Source organism: Vigna angularis, chromosome 3, assembly GCF_016808095.1.
Source record: "Vigna angularis cultivar LongXiaoDou No.4 chromosome 3, ASM1680809v1, whole genome shotgun sequence".
Classification (NCBI taxonomy): domain Eukaryota; kingdom Viridiplantae; phylum Streptophyta; class Magnoliopsida; order Fabales; family Fabaceae; genus Vigna; species Vigna angularis.
This window is the reverse complement of record NC_068972.1, coordinates 37429314-37450256: the sequence shown is the minus strand read 5'-3', so window position 1 is coordinate 37450256 and position 20943 is coordinate 37429314. Positions and strand designations below refer to the sequence as shown.

The window sequence follows — 20943 nt, the reverse complement described above, 5'->3', positions numbered from 1 at the left end:
GTGCGTCACCTTTAAACATTAGTGTGTATGTGTGATTCAATTTATCTTATTTGATTATTTGAGATTGATTTAAAATGGACTTTATGTATATGAGTATTATGATGATTTATTGAGTTGATATTTTGTGAGAATTTCAAGGAGAAACTCTTTGTGGTGATGTGATTGTGTATGCATTGACATTAAAGGTTGAGTAAGGAGGTATCCCGATATATTACCAATCGTTCAACTCATATAAAGAGAAGCACCATGGGGAAGAGAGTGGTAGGAGGTCCTAGCCATTGGATTATTTTGGTCTTAAGCGTGAAAGAGACTAACCTTGTGAAGTAGTATAATAATAACTCCTTTGTTTATGACTATGGAAAGTATAAATACTATTACAAGTGCACATATAGTAAAACTCAATTTCAAAAGACATATATCCGAATAATTGAGTCTAATATCAATTTTTTAAGTGTGTTTATATGAATTATTATATTTCATAAATATTTAATATAAATATGGTATGAGTTATTAATATTATATGATCATTATTAATCTATAAAAAATAGTGATTATTACCTATCACAAAATAAATAATTTAATTTTTTCATCAATTACTAATATATAATAATAATTAATATTATATGATCATTATTAATGTATAAAAATTCAATAAACTTTTTATTAATTATATTCTCAAAAGAAAAATAATTCTATCATATAACATTTTATATTAACAAACAATTATGGCATCCCAAATATATAATAACCACAATCATATAACTTAGGCGTCCACATTACAATAAAGAGAACATTCAGAGTAGAATAGTAGTTCAGTAGCTGATATTACAATCATCCACAAAAGGACAGAACTTAAAACTTAATCAGTTTAGAGTACTTCAAAATAACACCAACTTAAATTTAAAAATCCTAAAAATACTATATTGCATCATCAGCATCCTCCAACTCTTGCTCCAAGGGAACCTCCTCAACAATCATCTGCTCCCATCCAAATGGATGATCATCGCAAAGGAAAACATACACAAGTAGCACACAACAAAGAAGCAAGGGTGAGCTAGATAAACAAGCAGTAATCATATAGTTCAATCAATAAATATCATCGTACTTAGCTACATATAAAGAACAATCAAGGCATACCACTTTAAACCATGACTCAAACACTCACACGACTCATCCGGATTGGTATAACTGTCGAACTATTGGTCATCTTTGCACTTGCGTAGTTCAGCTGGCACTCCCCAACACTATGCAAGGTAAATCCCCCATCTTTCTATGTCTAAACTCTAAGACTATAGACGAGAACCTTCCTCTACTCTCACCACTTACACTGCTCTCCTCTATTTGAGCATGAACAGTGCTTCGAGTGTAGGGATAAACATACCAGTTCAAAACTCCATACAGTTATACAGAACAACAACAACACCCCACACATCACTTTCAATCATCTCACCCTGAGATGTCCACTTCATACTCAATTACATCATTGTAGTTCACATTCATATGCTTTACAACCACCCAACAACACCATACATACATCCTGGCAGTCAAACAACATCAATCAATCCAAACAGAAGAAGAAAAATGAGTGAGATCCCCTCCATGCACCAGTTTACGTTCATATATATATACATATATATATTATGATAACAATTTATATCATACGTTTCATATGTTAATATAATATATAGATCATGCTTTCCTAACTTATATTTCCATAACACTTAATAATATACATACATACATATATATATTATGATAACAATTTATATCATATGTTTCATACGTTAATATAATATATATATATATATATATATGTATGTATCATGGTTCTTATTTGGTAAACTACTTGTCTAATTTTCATAATAGTAGAGATCTTACTTTCCCTCAATTGGTCACCGGAAAGGATTCAGATGTCTAAACGCATCAGACTCACCTTCGGCGCTAGCACATATGACTAGTCACAACGTACTGGACCAGGCCAGGGCTGCTCTATGATCAGGGATGTGCCAACTCAGGTTTTTAAGTCCCCTCTATCCTACCAACAAAGAAAGGCTTTTAACAAGTTATGATTTAATTATCTAAGTTATTAAAATTGTCCTACAATGTTCTAGATATCAAATACCCAATTATATATATATCACCATTCCCCTCACAGTAACCTTAAACAGTACTTGCCCATATACATACTATCACAAAGCCCTTACTCCAAACCCTCCAACCAGAACAATTTCAACCAAAATAGATTAACTTCAGCAGACACTTACAAACATAATTGTCACATGTACCAGTTCAACACCAAAGCATAAATTATTTAAGCACAATTCCACGTTATAATTATCCAATAAAAATTAACATCGTAGAACAACTTCACAAGAACACACCAGTTTAACATTCAACCTGCATATATTTGTATAAAATATATTCATACAAAAATAATTAGCTCCCCTTACCTCAGAGTCGAATTACCAAGCTCACAAGAACTCTCGGTGTCTCACCAAATGAGAACTCAACCAAACCCTATAAACCGCCAAGGGGTGACAGTAACGGCTCTTAGAGCTTGATTTAACAAACAAAAAAAAATATAAACAAAACCCCCTAGTAACATACAACCAGTAGCATTGCATGTTCTAGGTTTGAGAATGGAGACAGAGAAGGGAAAAGTTGACTCACCGGTCCAATCAAAAATGCGATCGGTTCAAAAGGAAGCCTTCAGTGAGATGAACGTCTGAGCACCCTCCAACTCAAGATTGAAAGGTTCAAAGAGCTGGAAATTTAGAGAGAAGGCAGAGAGAGTTAGGGCTTGAAATTTTTAGAGAGAGAAGCTCAGAAAATTAGAATCTATTGAGTTCTTTCCTAAGGTCAGATTGACTTAGAGAGATGGGCCAACTGCCCCACATAGGGCCCAATGGCCTAATGATTCTGAGGCCCTTACAACAATTATTTGTGACATGTATATTGTCACTTTTATTGAAACTTTTTGTGACAAATTAAAAAGAAATTACAAATAATTATATAAATAGTGGCAAAACTCATATTTATTATTATCTTAATTGCATAGGTACAAAATGAAATAATATCTAAAGTAATACAAATTTAATATTTTTTATCACTAATATATATATATATATATATATATATATATATATATATAAAAAAGTTTCTATTAAATGTATAAAAATGAATTTATTATACATTATTATTATTATTCACACAAAATATTTAAGTATTGTAATAATTAATCGTTTGTCATTAATAATAAATAAAAATTAATTTAAAAATATTTAATCATTTTTAAATTAATTAAATTTTATAATAAGACAAATAATTTTATTTATGTATACTTTTAAATAAGTAAATATGACATGTGGTTTAACTTTTTTTAATATAATTATTGTGACATTTTTTAAATTTATCACTATGATTAATATTTATGATAAATAAAAAATTAGTCACAAATAGTATATAAAAATCAATCTTCATGTACTATTTTTTGTAATATTTTCTAAAAATCTAAACTAACTCTTCATAATATTTAGTTAATGTTTTGTTTTCAGTGAATATCCTTTGATTTGAAATAAACACTCGTAACACATCACTTTCATCATAAAAATGTTGGACAAAATATTTTATATATCAAGAGTAATGGATAAGTGAAAATATATTTCATGATTTATGGCTTCATAGACATTAACACCTATCTTTTCATTCTTTGATTTTCACCATACCATTTTTGTATCCCCATATTTTTTTTAAGACTTCACTTTCACACATATGTGTGACAATTTTTTCATTTTGTGATATCAATCTTCATGATATGTGATTATACATTATAGTCCGATTCATTGACGATAATGTTAATATTAAATACACTATTACTAAAATTGATTTCTATGTCAGCTCTCCCACTAAGATAATTAAAAATTCAAAGAAAAACAAATTCACGCTTTGTTACCAAATTGAAAAATATAATTTTTTTTTTCAATTCATATATATATTTTTATTTCAGGTGCTTTATTCTTATAATATTTTACTCTTACAAATCTCCATTTGAAATTGCAATAGAATACAATGACTTTAGAATTTTTTTTACACAAAGTCATGCCACACAATATAAAGGTGGTATGACTTAAAAAAAAAGTTAACCAAATAGATTATTAAGTAAGGTTGTGTGAAGGTGAAACAACTTTGTTATCAACAAAATCATGTTTATTTGAAACAACTTAAAAAATATTTGACTAAAGTCATCACAATGAAACTGTACATGCTTGCCACAGCTTAACAATAATTGTAATTTTTTTAAACTTTAACCATTTCAATAAAATTGGTATTGAATTGCACTATTTTAATAAATTAATCTCTTTCTTTTATCATCGTCTAATGAAATTCATTAAACTCAATCTTAAGAATGTGTTTGAGTTAATGATAGAATTTAAAAAAAGCGACTCCCATGGATTTCAAGGGATTGAAAGACTATTATGATGTTGTATGGATTGATAAAAGGATTGAAAGAAAATTTTTATTGATAAATAAAAATATTTTAATGGATTAAAGTATAAGATTTCTCTTTTATCCTATAGTTAAAATTAACAGGAAATAAATTTTATTTACATAAACTAATTTATAATTAATATAAAATATAATCTATTTAGTTAGAATGAAATTTTAGTAGACATAATAAATTTAAAATAAAATATGATTGATTAAAAAATTATTTTAATGGTTTGTTGAATAAAAAATTAATAATATTATTTGTTATTAACAGGTGTATCCAAAATATCTCCTTCTACACCTCCTATTGCATTCAATATCTCCCTCCAACAAAATGAGCCGACATAATAAGAAAACAAAAAACAATGTTGTAAAATGAAAATGATCTAACAATTATTTCTAATTCTTTTTAATTTTCTTACCTATCAGAAGATGGTGATGGGTCAACTCTGCAAATAGTCACTCTTTAAATAGACGATGAATCAACTCTATAAATAATCTCTCTTTATATCTCCTCAAATAATGAAAAACAAACTATACCTAAATGCTTGTTTCAATCTTCGTATAACAAAATATTACAACTTAAAAATCTATATAATAGAATTGCGCTGATATTAGGTTCATGATTTTGATAGGTAGATTATGTAATATGACACATTGTATTCAAATATTTTATACGATCCCAAAATTAGAGTACTAAGACAAAACTTATGAGTATTAATGGTAATAATGATATTATTATTATTATTATAATAACCTTGATGTAGTGAGAAACACTTTTCACGACAAAATAAACTAGTTGCAAATTGCAGCCACGTGGTTCTCTCGCGGCAACTGTTGCCACATAGTCAAAAACGATTAAATGCCCATAACAAACATTAAACAACGATTACCGAAAAATGCAAAATAAAATGAAAAAAAAGAGCAAAGAATTTCACCCGATCTGAAGCTTCCAAAAAAACAAAGGACTCTCTCTCTCTCTCTCTCTCTCTCTCTCTCTCTCTCTCTCTCTCTCTCTCTCTCTCTCTCTCCTTTGTTAATTCACCGTTTACCATTCTCGCAAGCATTGCAAGGAAATCCAAGTGAGAGGGTGAAGAAGGAGAAGGAGAAGGCACAGCAGCAATGGGGGGTCTTGCATTGGGTTCTGCCTTCGATTCCAAATCTGGGCAGATAATAATGGCTGCTTTGCTTTTGATGATTGTGTCCTTCTATATTGGCACGCTTTTTGGCAACAATGCTCCCCTTTACGTCTCTCAGCTTGATTCTCATTCTCCTTCTTCTTTTCCCAACAATGTCTCTTCTAATGGTAACCTCTTCAGCTCAACTCAGCTACAAAAATCGCTTTTCCATTGCTTCTTCTAAAGCCATATTGCCAAATTTTTAAGCTTTTCTATCTGGGTTTCTCTTGAACTTCCATTAATTTCATATGTCGGTTTTCTTTAAAATGCTTATTTTTGGAAATTCCCAGATTTATAGTAAGTTTTCAGTTTATTAATGTTGGAGCATATCTTTATAGTTATACTCTAGTGAATGAGTGTTAAACCGCAGTGTGTTAGTTTTACATAGAATCATTTCGGTACTATCGGATCCAAGTGGGTCCTCTACAAATGGTTTGCGTTAAATGGGTGTATGAATTGAATGTACATTCGGCTTGATTGAGTTGCTTGAAGGTTTTAATTACAATTTTGTGGGGGATATCACTTGGTGTCGGTGGCTTATTTGGAAACTTGTGTTAAGGTTAAATCCCTAATGTTTCATAGTGCTGCTTTGAGAAAGATCACTGAATGTTCTTAACTCTTGCAGGTACTGCTAAATTCAGTAACAAAGTTGCTCTGACTTACCGGAAAACCCCTCTTGTAATTCCAGAAACAGGGGTGGATGTGTGCCCTTTGACGTTCAATGAGTATATTCCCTGCCATGATCTTTCCTATGTGGAAACTCTGGCCCCAAGTCTTGATTTTTCTAGAAAAGAAGAACTGGAGAGACACTGTCCTCCTCTTGAAAAGCGCTTATTCTGCTTGGCTCCTCCGCCAAAAGATTATAAAATACCTATCAAGTGGCCTCTTAGCAGGGATTACGTTTGGCGAAGCAATGTGAATCATACACATCTTGCGGAAGTCAAAGGAGGCCAAAATTGGGTCCATGAGAAGGATCAGTTCTGGTGGTTTCCTGGCGGTGGTACCCATTTCAAGCATGGGGCCTCTGAGTACATAGAGAGGTAGCTGCCACTGACTTATTTAAGTTCCTTATGTTCTTTCTCTAAGAACCATCATGCTGATTGTAGGAATGTTATTATGATGATTTTGTGGTTACATGGGCGACTGTTGTGATGATTTTATTTTTCTTCCACTATAGCAAATCCGTGTGAGTAATTTTTTTAAATCAGATCGAGGATGACTGTGAAGAGTACATAACGATACATCTATTGTAATTTGATAAATTTCAAATTTATCTTAATACTATGAAATATTTGACCTTCTTATATTGAGTATGTGGAGAGAACAAGTAAAATATGATGTATTAATCTATAATAAAAAAAAATTCTCAACGTCCATATGTATCTCATTTTGTTACTGATGAATCTAGTGCTGTAATCTACAAAGAATTCTCATTTTTAACCCTTTGAAGTTCAGAAGATGATCTATCACGAATAACCATTAACTTCTGTCCTTGTGGTTGTGAATTCTGATAAACAAATTTCTTCTAGGCTGAAATTCTGAGACTTGTGAAAGAAATGACATTATAATTTTGTAGTAGTGGACTTTAATTCCTGGATTGAATGTCCCAACGAGGATGTGATCACTTCTGGAATGTTGTCATAGGAGTCAATGGAATGACTAATGCTTTCAAGAAAAAACTTTCGGGCTTATGATCTTATATTTCAGATGATACCACAAATTAGTCTATGATATGCAAATTGCAACATATTTTCAAGCTGTAGACTTGTTAGAACTTGTGGTTCATTTGGTGTTAATGAAGCTGTAGACTTGTTAGACTTAAATCAATCCTACAAAAAAATGGTTTGTTAAGTGAAGTTTGCATAAAGTCATTACTGTATTTTGGTTATATCATATGGTTATATCCTAGACAATGTGAGGTCTCCAACATGCCTTTTCATACTTAGAATTAGGCACATTAAACTTGAGACTAAATATCTATGGATGATTCAGCAGTCTAATAGTAGGTAATATGATAAGTCCAACAAATCTCGTTAAGATAGATTTTAATATTATCTTAGAAAATGGATTTAGGTCTAATTTAACCTTATAAAATCAGCTTATAAAATGATATTTTAATTCAATCATATGCCTCCTAGGTCATTTGTCTTATCATGTTTTTCCTAGGTTATTTGATCTTTGGGGAGAGATTAGGTTAGGGTTTGACCAATTTTTAATTAGCCTAATTAGGGCACTACCACTTAGTTATGACTCAGCATTTCTTAATTTATTTCAAACTATTTAGTACCAAATTTGGCTAATTAAAATTCTCTACTTTTATGCTAATAATGGTTTTGCCATTAAGGACTTAACTGTAGCCAATAGAAAGATAAATTTTGCAGATGGATTTCTTTGCTCAGGGTTAACTAATTAGTCATGGAGCCACTAATCATGGTTAATCTGTATTATTCTCTACCTCAAGATTTTGGGATGTTACATGTCCTCCACTAAATATTGATACATCATTTCTAAATTACCGAATCTCTCGTCCAGCTAGGACTCACAACACTCCTTTTGAGCCTCGTCCTTGGAACTTTAGTCTGTCTGTTGTGTCCCTCGGTCTCTTCACTAACAACTTCAGATTCAGAGGATTGGGCCTTATCAGTTGTAAGATAATATTTTTTATTTTAGTTGAAAGAATTACTGACAACAAGTTACAGAGGATGGTATGACGGTACCCTGTGTTGGGAGGAGAGAAACCAAGAAGGAGTATATTGTGTCCTGTGTACACACGACTATTCTTATCTATAGAGAGTGAATAAGAGATGCAACAATAAGGAACAAAGTATTTCCCTAGCAAATCACATCATATCTCCCTATTTAGTGTAATCATATCATATCTCTAGCATAATCAAGTCATCCCTAACAATTCTAATATTTATATTAAATTTTAGTAATCTTCACTACCTATGGTTTAATTATGTTACTTGATGCTCCAAAATAAATGAACTTGAGTGGTTGTATACGGTGAGTATTTCAACAGTTTTCTGATGATAATTTTTGCCACCTTTTTCTGGAACTTATTCACTGAAGTTGGTGCTCCAGTGGAAAATTTTCTAGCTGAAAAGTGCGTGACATGGTTGTTATACATTTAATTTTTATGAATGCAGGCTAGGACATATGATTACCAATGAGACTGGTGATCTGCGTTCAGCTGGGGTAGTTCAAGTTCTGGATGTGGGCTGCGGTGTGGCTAGTTTTTCAGCATATCTTCTTCCATTGGATATACGAACAATGTCCTTTGCCCCCAAGGATGGTCATGAAAATCAAATTCAATTTGCATTAGAACGAGGGATTGGTGCAATGATCGCTGCCATGTCCACAAAACAATTACCATATCCTAGTGAGTCATTTGAAATGATTCACTGTTCACGGTGCAGAATAGACTTTCATGAAAATGGTAATTTGCTTTTGTTATTTATGATTTTACCTTTAATTCTGCAGATGATACAATAAATGAAAGTATATGCAATGTGTTGTTCCCTATACTCCAATGTGAGTTCTATAGCCTTATTCCCAATCCTTCTACATGATCTGCATCTTGCCAATAGCATAGATGGAGTGAGGTGTATGTATAAAGACGTTTCAATTTTTCAGTGGGTAAAGGATTTGCATGTATCAATAAGTGAGAGGCTAGAATGAGATTATCATTCTCGGTAGGTTTGCTCCCCGTTCTACAGAGTGGATTCATCATAAAATAAGGAAAGTACAGTCCTACACGATTAAAAAAGTTGGTTCCTTCAATAACATACGGAAAGTGGGATTTTGTATTTAGTTGATTCTGAAAATGTGTGAATCCATTTAGTGTGTCTGGAAACAATTTAAGAATGCAGTTTTCCAAGTCCAATAAAAAAATGAATAATCAACTACCAACTTCTGTCAAGATGTGGCTTTTCACGTCAAACATCCCATTTAAATTGTTTTCAAACATCTATATGCATAGACTATTAAAAGACTTACCCAATGTTCTTATAAATTGGTATTGGAGTTTGCTGCAAGTGTCTCAATAAAGAGCTAACTATGAAGGGGCTGAGACAAGTGGTCTGGATGTTGATTCTAGAGGAAGTTCTATGATAAGAACTTAGGTGTGATGGGGTGCCTAAATCTATCATAATCATTGACATTGTCCTCACTTTTATTGAAGGTGCTGAAAACTTGCCCTATTAGACCTATCCAATACTTTTTGTTATGAATTTAAAGTGGTTAACTAATACAATAGTTATAAGTGCCCAAGCACTTGGGGAACCCACCCCTTAAAAGCTAGTTTTCAATAAGGTGAAACTAAACATTTAAATACTCCATTGAGCATCCTATACTATTTATGTGGGACTTAAGTACTCTATAATATCCAATTCCCTATCAACCACTACCCTTTAGCCAAATATCTTTTACTATTATGTAGGACTTTGACATCTGTAATACCCAAGTCCTTGTCAAATTTATCCATTTAATACTTCTTAAAACTACGTAAGTTGGTGAGGTTAGTGTTATTTGAATGGACTTTGTCCAATTTAGAGGAAGAGAAATAGAGGGAGATAGGATGGAATTTCTGAAGTCAAAAGGATGAACTGCACAATAATTGTACAATAGTTACGTTTTGTGAAACATTTGCATCATAGTCTCTTCATAGACTAGGTGAGATGGGAACTATTTCATTGACAGAGTGAGTGATATTTCCTAAACAATAATTCCTGTGGAAACTGAGTGCAATTAATGTTTGATGTGTGAGCTCATTTATCCAATGATTCATGAGGTGCGTGTTATTCTGACTGACATTTTTTTTTGTGTGAATCTTCTGCAGATGGGATTTTACTCAATGAGTTGAACCGTCTTCTTCGCTTTAATGGGTACTTTGTTTATTCAGCTCCCCCGGCTTATAAAACAGATAAAGATTATCCTGTCATTTGGGATAAATTGATGAATTTGACTACAGCAATGTGTTGGAGACTTATTGCTCGAAAAGTCCAGACTGCAATATGGATTAAAGAAAATAACGAGTCTTGCCTTTTGCACAATGCAGAGCAAAAGCTTATAAACATCTGTGACCCTGCTGATGATTCCAAACCTTCATGGAATATCCAGCTTAAGAATTGTGTACAAGTGAGAAATTCTAAAACAGATTCTTACAAGCTTCCTCCAAGTCATGAGCGCCATTCAGTGTTTTCTAACAACCTTAACATGATAGGTCTGTCCACTCTCTTTTGTACATGTGCAAGACTCTACTTTCTGGTTTCCATATTTAACATCTTCCTTAATCTTAAATTATACTTTCCTAACCTTTCTACTAGTGATTCCTTGTTTGTCTGCCTGTCCATGTCTCTGTCTCTCTCTCTTACACACATGCATGTGCCCTTTGAGGGCATAGATATTTTGGCCAGAGAATTTTAATCAAATGACCTTATATGAAGGTCCTGCTAATTTCATGGTTTCAGTGTTCATGCTTCTTGATGCATATGATTTATTATCATCAAAAACGCATTTCCAAATGGCTATTAGACAATACCCAGTCTTAGAAAGGCACAGTCTGCAGCATAACAGAAATTAGCTTTACTAACATCATTTTTGGTGCATCATGAAAACTTGATCGGTTATACTATTTTAATGTTAGTTTTTTTGCAAGCTGGGAATAGTTCTGTTCTGAAACTTCAAATTCATGGGAACATAATTAACTTGCATCGATGATAAAAAGAAAAGAAAAAGAAAAATATATTTGAGGTGTAGGATCAACCTAAGAAGGAGTGCATGTTACTTTTTCGGGAATAAATTTATTATTATATTATCAAACAGACATGTAGTTGAGCATTTTCCCAAATTATCTATAAATGAAAGTATTCTTGTAATCATCAATGTAAATATTAACAACATAATAATGTAGACGGAAAACCCCTGGTCTGTGTGCACTGTATTTGAATGGGATTGTTAATAGTTAATATGCTTGAAATAAAAGGATCAATATTCTTTTGCCATTGAAATGGAAATTATATGTTAAAACAGCATTGCTATGATGCACTCAATAGCCTCTTTCAGTCTGATATCCCTTGAACCTTTTGAACAACAGGTATAAATCAGAATGAATTTACTTCAGATACTCTCTTCTGGCAAGAACAAATTGGTCATTACTGGAGACTGATGAATGTCAAGGAGACAGAAATTCGCAATGTGATGGATATGAATGCCTATTGTGGTGGATTTGCTGTTGCACTAAATAGCTTTCCTGTTTGGGTAATGAATGTAGTTCCTGCAAGCATGAAGAACACCTTATCTGGAATTTATGACCGAGGATTGATCGGAACTTTTCATGATTGGTAAGACTTTGCTATTGATATCCCAAATAGCAAATGCTATGTTAACACCTGTGTTTAGTCATTATTAGTTGACTGCAGCTAACATGGATTCTGAAACATTAGGTGTGAACCATTTTCAAGTTACCCTCGGACATATGATCTTTTGCATGCCAATTATCTCTTCTCCCACTACAAAACAAAAGGGGAAGGTTGTTTGTTGGCGGACATCATGCTGGAGATGGATCGTCTTATACGGCCACTGGTAATCACATTTATTAACTGTCATCTTTCATGGTTGTATGCATGTATGAGACCAAATTAAAAATTCATGCAATGCATTAGTTTTGGTCAAATCTGATTTTAGTACATATACTAGTGTACAAAATGTGTTTTTAAGTGTTAGTAGTTCCACATTAAGTATAATAAGCTACTTGATATAGTAATACTTTAGGGAACAGAGATATTGACACCCAAATCCTCTTTACAACTTCAAATTTTTAATTGAAAAAAATTAGTGTGGTACTTTCTCTCTACTCACAACTCATTGTTACTAAGTGTGAGCAAAATATCCAAATTGTCATATCCAATCCATATTACTTTAAGTCTATTTAAATGGATTTACTCAAATCCAAATCCATATTTTTGGATTTTATGTCCAATTCATTTAAATTGGATTTGGGTTAGATATAGGTTGGATAATTTTTTAGATTTTGAAAATCCAAAATCAAGGTACGTTTAGGTCATTTCCAGTTATGAGACCCAATGGCTTAAGTCATATTCAAGCTAAGTTAATCCAAGCCTAGGTCAGGTTGAGTCGGCCAAGGCCCAAGTAGAATTTAGTCGACTTGGGTCTAGGTTGAGATGAGTTGTTGAACCAAGCTTGTACGAGCCCACTCAGTCAAGTCTGAGCATGTCCATGTTGATCCTAGTTGTGACCGACTGATGTTCAGCTGAGTTGGGCTAGGTATAGGTCAATCTTAGTTCGATTAAGACCAAGTCACTCCTAGCTCGAACAAGACCAGGTTGACTTGGGCCTAAGTCAAGTTGAGTTACCTTGGGCTCAAGTCAAGCCGCCTCATTCTGGGCCCAAGCCAAGTTTAGTTGGTTCAAACTCGGATCGAGTTGAGTTGTCACAAACTAAGGTTCAGCTGAGTCAATTGGGTCTAAGTTAATTGAGTCCAATCATGACAAGGTTAGCGTTAGCCCAAATCGATCTAAGTCCGATAGGATAAGGCTCGTGATCAACTGATACATCACTACACTAGAATAAATTAATTTATGTCCATACTTTCATTTACTTTTATTTCTAATTACTCAGTGCTATTTATTATATGCAGGGATTTGTTATCATTAGGGATGAAGAAGACATTACCTCAAGAATCCAAGAGGTAGGCCCAAAATTCCTGTGGGATGTGGAATCAAAATTGTTAGAGAACAAAGAAAAGAAAATGGAAACTGTTCTAATTTGTAGAAAAAAGTTTTGGGCAATCGACTAAATGACTTTATTTAGAAGTGTTTTCCCACAGAAAAGGTTCTTATAAAGCATACGGGTAATTTGTAATGTTTATTTGCTCACTGCTCCAATGTTCCCACGACCATATGTGTAGATGTCTAGAGAGCACTCATTTTGTATATGTTTTTGCTTTCAGCTTAGCAATTATGAATAGAAAGTAGTTGTTTTCCTTATACTTGTTAATCTAATTTATGTTGTCTATTCTATTATCTGTGCTTCAATATCAGAAATAAACACAACATATTCATCTTAGGTTGTTTTATGGCCTAATTATTTTATTTATTTATTATTTTGGTGATGCATTGGCTCTTACATTAGTAGGGTTTTGAAGAATGTTAAGAAATTGTAATTGGCAACTACTACTCTATCCATACCCCTTTATTGTAAAATGAAGCACGAAGAAGAGTTATCATATCAGATTCATCTTTTATTTTAGTTGCATGTAACATTTATTTCATTTCATTGTAATTTTTTTTTTAGCTTTTAATTATGAGAAACTTAGGCTGTCTTTACAATCGAACGATTTCGTTGTTATGATATGTGAGAGTTTTAATCTAGTTAAACTAAAGTCACAATTTGAGTGAGTTCATTCACCATAAACATTGAACATGTTATGGCATAACGTCTACCTGTGGTTGTTTTTATCATAGATTGAGTTAAAAATGAGCAAGTTTAACCTAATTCCATCCTACATTGTCATCTCTATTTGAAATATATATTTTCGAAATTGAAATGTCATCCCTATTTGAAATATATGTTTTCAAAATTAAATTGTGCAAATTAAAATGTATATTTTTAGGAAAATACATTTTAGATTGTTTTTACATTTTCAAATACATAGTTCAAAAATCCATTATAGGTTAGATAATTTAGAATAACTTTTTGAAATTTTTTATTATGTTTTTTAAATTATAATAATCGATAATATATTTTGAGATAATGTAATTTGAAAATAAATTTTAAATTACGTAATCTTTATGCATTTCTGGATTCTCAGGTTATGGAAATTGAAATGTATTTTTAAGACTATATTTCTATATTTTTGAATCAGTGTTAAGAAAATATTTCTATATTTCACAATTTAGAAATATATTTCAGACTGTATAATTGAAAAACGTTTCAAACTTGTGTAAATCAAATCAGAATATGCTTTTGAATTCTAAAATACGTGTTTTTGAATGATTGTAAAATAATACGTTTTCAAATTGTTGAATCTAAAATACACTTTTAAATTTGAAATTGCATAATTTGAGATTCATTTCTGTATTATACAATCTGAAATGCTATTAATTGAAGAATAATTTAAAGTTTTCACATGTAAGAATGTAGGAATAAGATATGAAGATGCTAAAAGAAATCCCTTTCACTTATATATCTCAGCCTCTATTTTATGTTCGTGGCATGTCCCACTGGGCCCATGTTATGATCCACCCAATTCTTACACTTATGCATTTCTTCATTTTTTTTTCATTTTATCTTTTTTAATTATATGATTCGAAAGTTATTTTCTAATTTTTAAATTATATACTTTATTTTTTTTTAAATTACAAAATTTAGAAATATTTTTTAAAATAATTTTCAAATTGTACAATTAAGAAGTTTTTGGCTTTTGAAATTCTGAAAGTTTTAATTTTCAACTTTCAGTAATCTGAAAATTACTTTTAATTTTTGAATTATACAATTTAAAAATAAAAAAACAAGTTTCGAATTGTATAAAATATAAAAAAAAATGGGAAAAAGTTTATGCGATGGAGGTGTAGGAAGAGCTGTCTACGGTAAATTGTATTAGTATCTTGAAAGAAGAAAAATTATCCAAAGTGTACTTAGTTACTTAAATATCTGTGTCAACGTTATATTAATACACTATGATTGCATTAATTACTATCAGAAATGAAAATTAAACCAGTTTCTGTTATAAATTAAAATCATGTACCAAATAAAGATTATATTTTGAAGAAGTTAGTATAATGTATTTTAAAGTTAAGTCAATATAATTATGGGTTTCTTATTTATTCTTTTCTAGAAGTGTTCATAGAGGAGTTCTAATAATTTATTTTTCTAATATGCCTTTTAACGTACTTTTAAGCTGGAGAAATTGATGTTATACACATAAATAAAATAAAATAAAAATCAATGAAAAAATTCTACAAATTATTACTTTGATGATATGTTAATTACTAATTAACCCACTAAATTTCATTAATTCTAGAAGGGTAAAAATATTTTTTCCACAGCTTTTACGGGTCTTATTACATTAAGGTATTATCTCAATAGATTCTCTAATCAATAATTTATGTATTCTTTTTCATTCGTTTTTTCGAACTTTGAAATAAGAAGACAAAAAATATAGGTTGACATTGTAGAATGTCTTGTTTTTTTTTTCTTCAAAGCATTTAATTTATAGCAAAATACTATTTTCATTACTTCTCTAATCAATAATTCAAGTATTATTTTTTTCTATAATATCACCAAGAAATTTTGAATGTTTTTCTTTAATATAAAAGACTTCTATATGATGTGTGTGTTTCAAAGACTACTTTTCAAAGTATTTAGTTTTTGGAAAGACGTCGTCCAAGGGTTTACAAGTCTTTGTCCTAAATCTTCATGAAAAAATATATATATTATGATGCAACATTAAGTTTTATATAATGCATTTTACCAACTTTGTCATTTTTTTTTCACTTTATTAGATAGGGAGTAGGTCTTCTTGAGCTTAAATCTCTTCAACATTTTAAATTTGTTGAAAATATATATCATAATATGCTTAAAGAATAATGTTAGGAATATAGAAATAAACATCACTCATCAAACATAGTCAATGTAGGTTCCATCTTAGATACTAGTAAACTAAAGTTGGTAATACAAGATAATAATATTCATAAAATAGCAGAAAAAAAAACTTATCTATTTTATTATATATTTAAAATAAAATAACATAACCAATTTTTGAAGTATATGGATTCTTTAATAAGGTAAAGATTGTATATATGTTGACTATGAAAATAATGTCTATTATAAACTATTACTTTGATGTATAAAAGAATGATAGAGCTACAATCTTTTTAATATAGAATGGTACTGATCTTCATCTTTGTAGAATAATAAGGAGTACTGAAAATAAATATATATTCAAAATGGAATTCAGGTTATACAAGAAAGTCAAAATATGTTATTGTCATTTTTATGTTGTTAATAAGTTAATTATAAAATTATAATCTATTTTATTTCTAAGTATATAACAACATTTTTTACTTTTATTGTTAAAATTAATGTGTGTGTATATACACACTAGTGCAAAAAGGACTTTAGACGTCTGTTATTTTGAGCTTTTAACGTCTGATCTCTGTCCGACGTCTATATGGGTGATGTTAATGAGACGTCGGACCCTTTAGGTCAGACGTCTCTATAGACGTCGGACCTATATAGGTCCAATGTCTATATAGACGTCTGATCCATACAGGCTAGACGTCTCTGAGGTTGCTCCTGACTCATGGTGATTCGAGTTTACAACTTTATATTTTAGTTGAAGAGAATGTATTGTACATTTTTTTTATTGGATGATTTTAAAAACGTAGTGGAGGGAATTGGAGGAGTACAAAACGCAAGAAATCGCCGCCATAGAACGCCGCCTAAAGACACGAGAATAACTGCACCAAAACCCAACGAAAACGCATTTTAATCGGTTCAAATGAAAGATAATGCATCAAAGAGTGATGTAATTGGAGTAAAAAGTAAAATTAATTTAAAACGGTGCAAAAGTGAGAAAACGAACCTGAAAAGCGTAACCCGTAGAGAGAAAACGCGACGAAGATGATGAACAATAAGTGCGCGTAACGGCTGTCTCGCGTTCACGGTGTTTTAATGCCAAAATTTAGACGTCGGTTCCCCCAATTAACAGACGTCTAAAGTGCTTCAAAAGTCAGAGTGGCGGGATCAGACGTCTAAACGGAGTCAAAAAGTGACTTTTTAAATTTCTGGATTTAAGGTTTAGACGTCAGTTCCCCAATTAACAGACGTCTAAAGTGCTTCAGAAGTCAGAGTGGTGGGATCAGACGTCTAAACAGAGTCAAAAAGTGACTTTTTAAATTTCTGGATTTAGGGTTTAGACGTCGGTTCCCCCAATTAACAGACGTCTAAAGTGCTTCAGAAGTCGGAGTGGCGGGATCAGACGTCTAAATGGAGTCAAAAAGTGACTTTTTAAATTTATGGATTTAGGGTTTAGACGTCGGTTCCCCAATTAACAGACGTCTAAAGTGCTTCAGAAGTCGGAGTGGCGGGATCAGACGTCTAAATGGAGTCAAAAAGTAACTTTTTAAATTTCTGGGTTTAGGGTTTAGACGTCGGTTCCCCCAATTAATATACGTCTAAAGTGCTTCAGAAGTCGGTTCCCTCCATAACAGATGTCCAAATAGAATAAAAAATTATATTTTTTAACTTTTTCGTTTAGTTTTGGCGTCTATTCGGGGGAGCCAACGTATATGAGTATTTAGATGTCGGACCCTTCCATAACCGACCTCTAAATAGTTGTTTTATTTACGAAAAATGTCACCGGTCATTTTTTACGTTGGATATTCGAGGGTTAGACGTCTAAAGGGTGACGTTAAATGTCTTTTTTGCACTAGTGACATCATCTTTTATATATATATATATATATATATATATATATATATATATATATATATATATATATATATATATATAATGTTTTTGAAAATCAAAGTATACATTTGAGTCAAAAGTAAAAAAATATTATCAATACATAACAGAAAGAAAAAGAAATTCATTGTTTAAAAATGTTATGGATAGAAGGTGGCATTAATTTTAGTGTGTTACATTATTTATTAATAATATATTGATATGAAATTTTTCTAATGATTTTGTTTTTAAAACTCGAGAAAGAGCGAACTAATATGAATTACTGTTTGAATTATTCTAACAAAACAATTGGAGAACAATGAAATGAATTATTTTTTTATAAATATAAAATTTATTATATAACTTCTCAGATTTCATAATTATATGATCTATAATACTTCATAATTATATAATTGTGAAATTTACCCTAAACTTCCTAAATCAAAATATTTACTCAAGTGATTATATGTTGTGCATTGTGAACTTTGAAAGCTGAAATTTCTATTACCGTTTTATCTTTTAAAGCCGTTTTTAAGAATTAGAAATAAAAATATGTATTTAAACAGCAAACAATTTTTTTAATCCAACTTTAAGTAAGGTCGAAAAAATTAAAAAAAATTATAAAGTGATTAGTAAGAAATGTGGTATTTTTTTGGCATTTAGCGATGAATAGTAGAGAAATGCAGTGCATGAAGAGAGTGATTGAGATAAGAACAGAAGAGAAGACAATTATGAAGGTGTCATGTAATGTCAGCTTCATGTTACTCTCCATGTGATCTCTGCTCCCTCTTTCCCTCTTTCTTCATCATTTCACTTTCTCAATATTCTACATAATATATACTTTTAATCTTTCATTTTCTTTCAATATTTTACTCTTTTAATTCTTAATTATCCCTACTATTGTTTAGACATGATACGATCAAATTAGAAAATTACGATTTTTTTTAAATATAAGGCTAAACTAATTTTTTGGTTAGCTTTGGATATTTTTTAATTTAATTTTTCAGTTTCCAAAGTTTGAGAAATGTAATTTTTTTTTACCTCTCTTTGTAGACCATTTTAAAGGAAATGAGCATGTAACATCGTTACAGTTTCTCGAGCTTTTTTTACTCTCTTAAATTTAAGTCATCAAATTAGATTAGGAGTGATAATATGGTAGGATTAGTGTAATTTGACTATTTGATAATTGATATTATTATGCTTTTGTTTTTTTATATTTTATTGATATTTTTATTATTATTTTTTAAATAATTAAGAATTTATTAGTTTTAGAAATTTTTTATTGATACTTTTATTATTATTGTTTAGATTATTAAGATTTTATATATAAATTTAGAAAAAGATTATCATTTATTAGTATTTTGATTATTATATTTTTAGATAGTTAAAGGTTTTATTTAATAGTTTAAAAAAAAAAATATTTTGTTTATAATTTTGTAGATAAGTGAGAATCACTTAATATTATGTCATCAAAATTAGTTATTAATAATTAAAATTAGTTATTAATAAAGTTAGTTATTTTAAGCACAAAATTAAGTACAAATTTAGATCTAGTTTTCATGAAAATCTATGAATAAAAGGTCTTACATATTTAAAAATAGATTATTTGGTGGAGACACGTCTGGATGTTAAAATTATTTATTATTATTCATTTTTTAGATTTTAAAATATATAAGAGTAACTAACTCTTTTATTTACGGAGTTAATTATTATTTATGTTATTTAATATATTTATTTTTTAGTTTTTTTTGTGTTCTATTCTCATTTTTTAGTACATGATAATTTATTGAGTGAACATTTGTAAATATATGATTAATGGACATAATCATTGATTGTGCATCTAGACATAAAGCATCTAGACATAAAATTCATCAATTGGTCATTCTAAACATTAAAAACTTTTTAATAAAAAGATGTATGACATGACAAAGACTTTTATTAATAAGTTTAGACTTGTCTTTAAAACATTAAAACTTATTAAATAGTGGTGTGAATTCTTAAAATTAATGATATATTGTTTAGTGTTTTGATATTAATTTGAGACATAAAATTCAATATTAATAAAATTTTTACTGCGTAAATTGTTTTATCAATTTAATTATATTTTATATCTTAGAATTATTATCATAAAAATTATTTTTTCGTCTAAATTAATAAATAATCATAATTTTTTTAAATAATATTAATCTGTTATTCCATTTTCATATATATATATATATATATATATATATATATATATATATATATATATATATATATATATATATACATATATAACTTAATGAATTTTAAAAGCTGAGAGTGAGATTAGTTGAACTAAAGAAAAAATAATGAGAAATAAAAAATTTAAGATGAAAGTTAATAAACGATATAGCTAAGTTTGATATATTAAAAAAATGTTTTAATTAATAAAAATAAAATATTAACATTTTGTTTTTAGTCAGAAAAATAATTTAAAATAAAATAGTGTTAATTATATTAAAATGAAATGTAAATTATTGTTTAATATAAAATATTAAAATTAATGAAATTATATTAAATTAAAATTGATGAAATTATATTATTATTATTAAACAATGTTTGTGTCTACTTATTTAGCATGTTGAGTTGGGGTGCATATCTAGTTGCAGAAGTTGTGTTGGAGCCTTGGCCTGCAGAGATAATTTATTCTTCCTAATCGATTCTCCTGCATTCAATTTTTTTCAAAATTAACCCATGTGACGTGAGAATCGGTTATGAGAGACATAAATCGATTTCCGTGCACCTTCAACTTTCGATTCTCTGATTCTCAGGACACATTTTATCA

General features: G+C 30.1%; 1 protein-coding gene and 1 long non-coding RNA gene across 2 annotated transcripts; one reads left to right on the top strand and one right to left on the bottom strand.

Moving 5' to 3' along the window:
* Window positions 1–754: 754 nt before the first annotated feature.
* On the bottom strand, window positions 755–2821 carry LOC108325800 (uncharacterized). The gene is made up of 3 exons (XR_001831875.2): window positions 2671–2821; window positions 2451–2517; window positions 755–978 (listed from the first exon to the last, which is right to left on the bottom strand). It is a non-coding gene; the product is annotated as an uncharacterized LOC108325800 (long non-coding RNA).
* A 2586-nt stretch (window positions 2822–5407) lies between these two features.
* On the top strand, window positions 5408–13677 carry LOC108324169 (probable methyltransferase PMT6). The gene is made up of 7 exons (XM_017557027.2): window positions 5408–5794; window positions 6292–6706; window positions 8816–9105; window positions 10507–10890; window positions 11764–12010; window positions 12113–12251; window positions 13327–13677. Exons 1-7 carry the CDS (start codon window positions 5611–5613, stop codon window positions 13483–13485), a joined length of 1818 nt encoding a protein of 605 aa, XP_017412516.1. The 5' UTR covers window positions 5408–5610; the 3' UTR covers window positions 13486–13677.
* The last annotated feature ends 7266 nt before the right edge of the window (window positions 13678–20943 follow it).

Bases quoted from the DNA above. Each gene is read 5' to 3' on its own strand.
- LOC108324169 (XM_017557027.2), top strand. From the start codon at position 5,611: ATGGGGGGTCTTGCATTGGGTTCTGCCTTCGATTCCAAATCTGGGCAG. The intron at 9,106-10,506 runs GTAATTTGCTTT...AATCTTCTGCAG, and splicing joins AATAGACTTTCATGAAAATG to ATGGGATTTTACTCAATGAG. The intron at 12,252-13,326 runs GTAATCACATTT...TATTATATGCAG, and splicing joins ATCGTCTTATACGGCCACTG to GGATTTGTTATCATTAGGGA.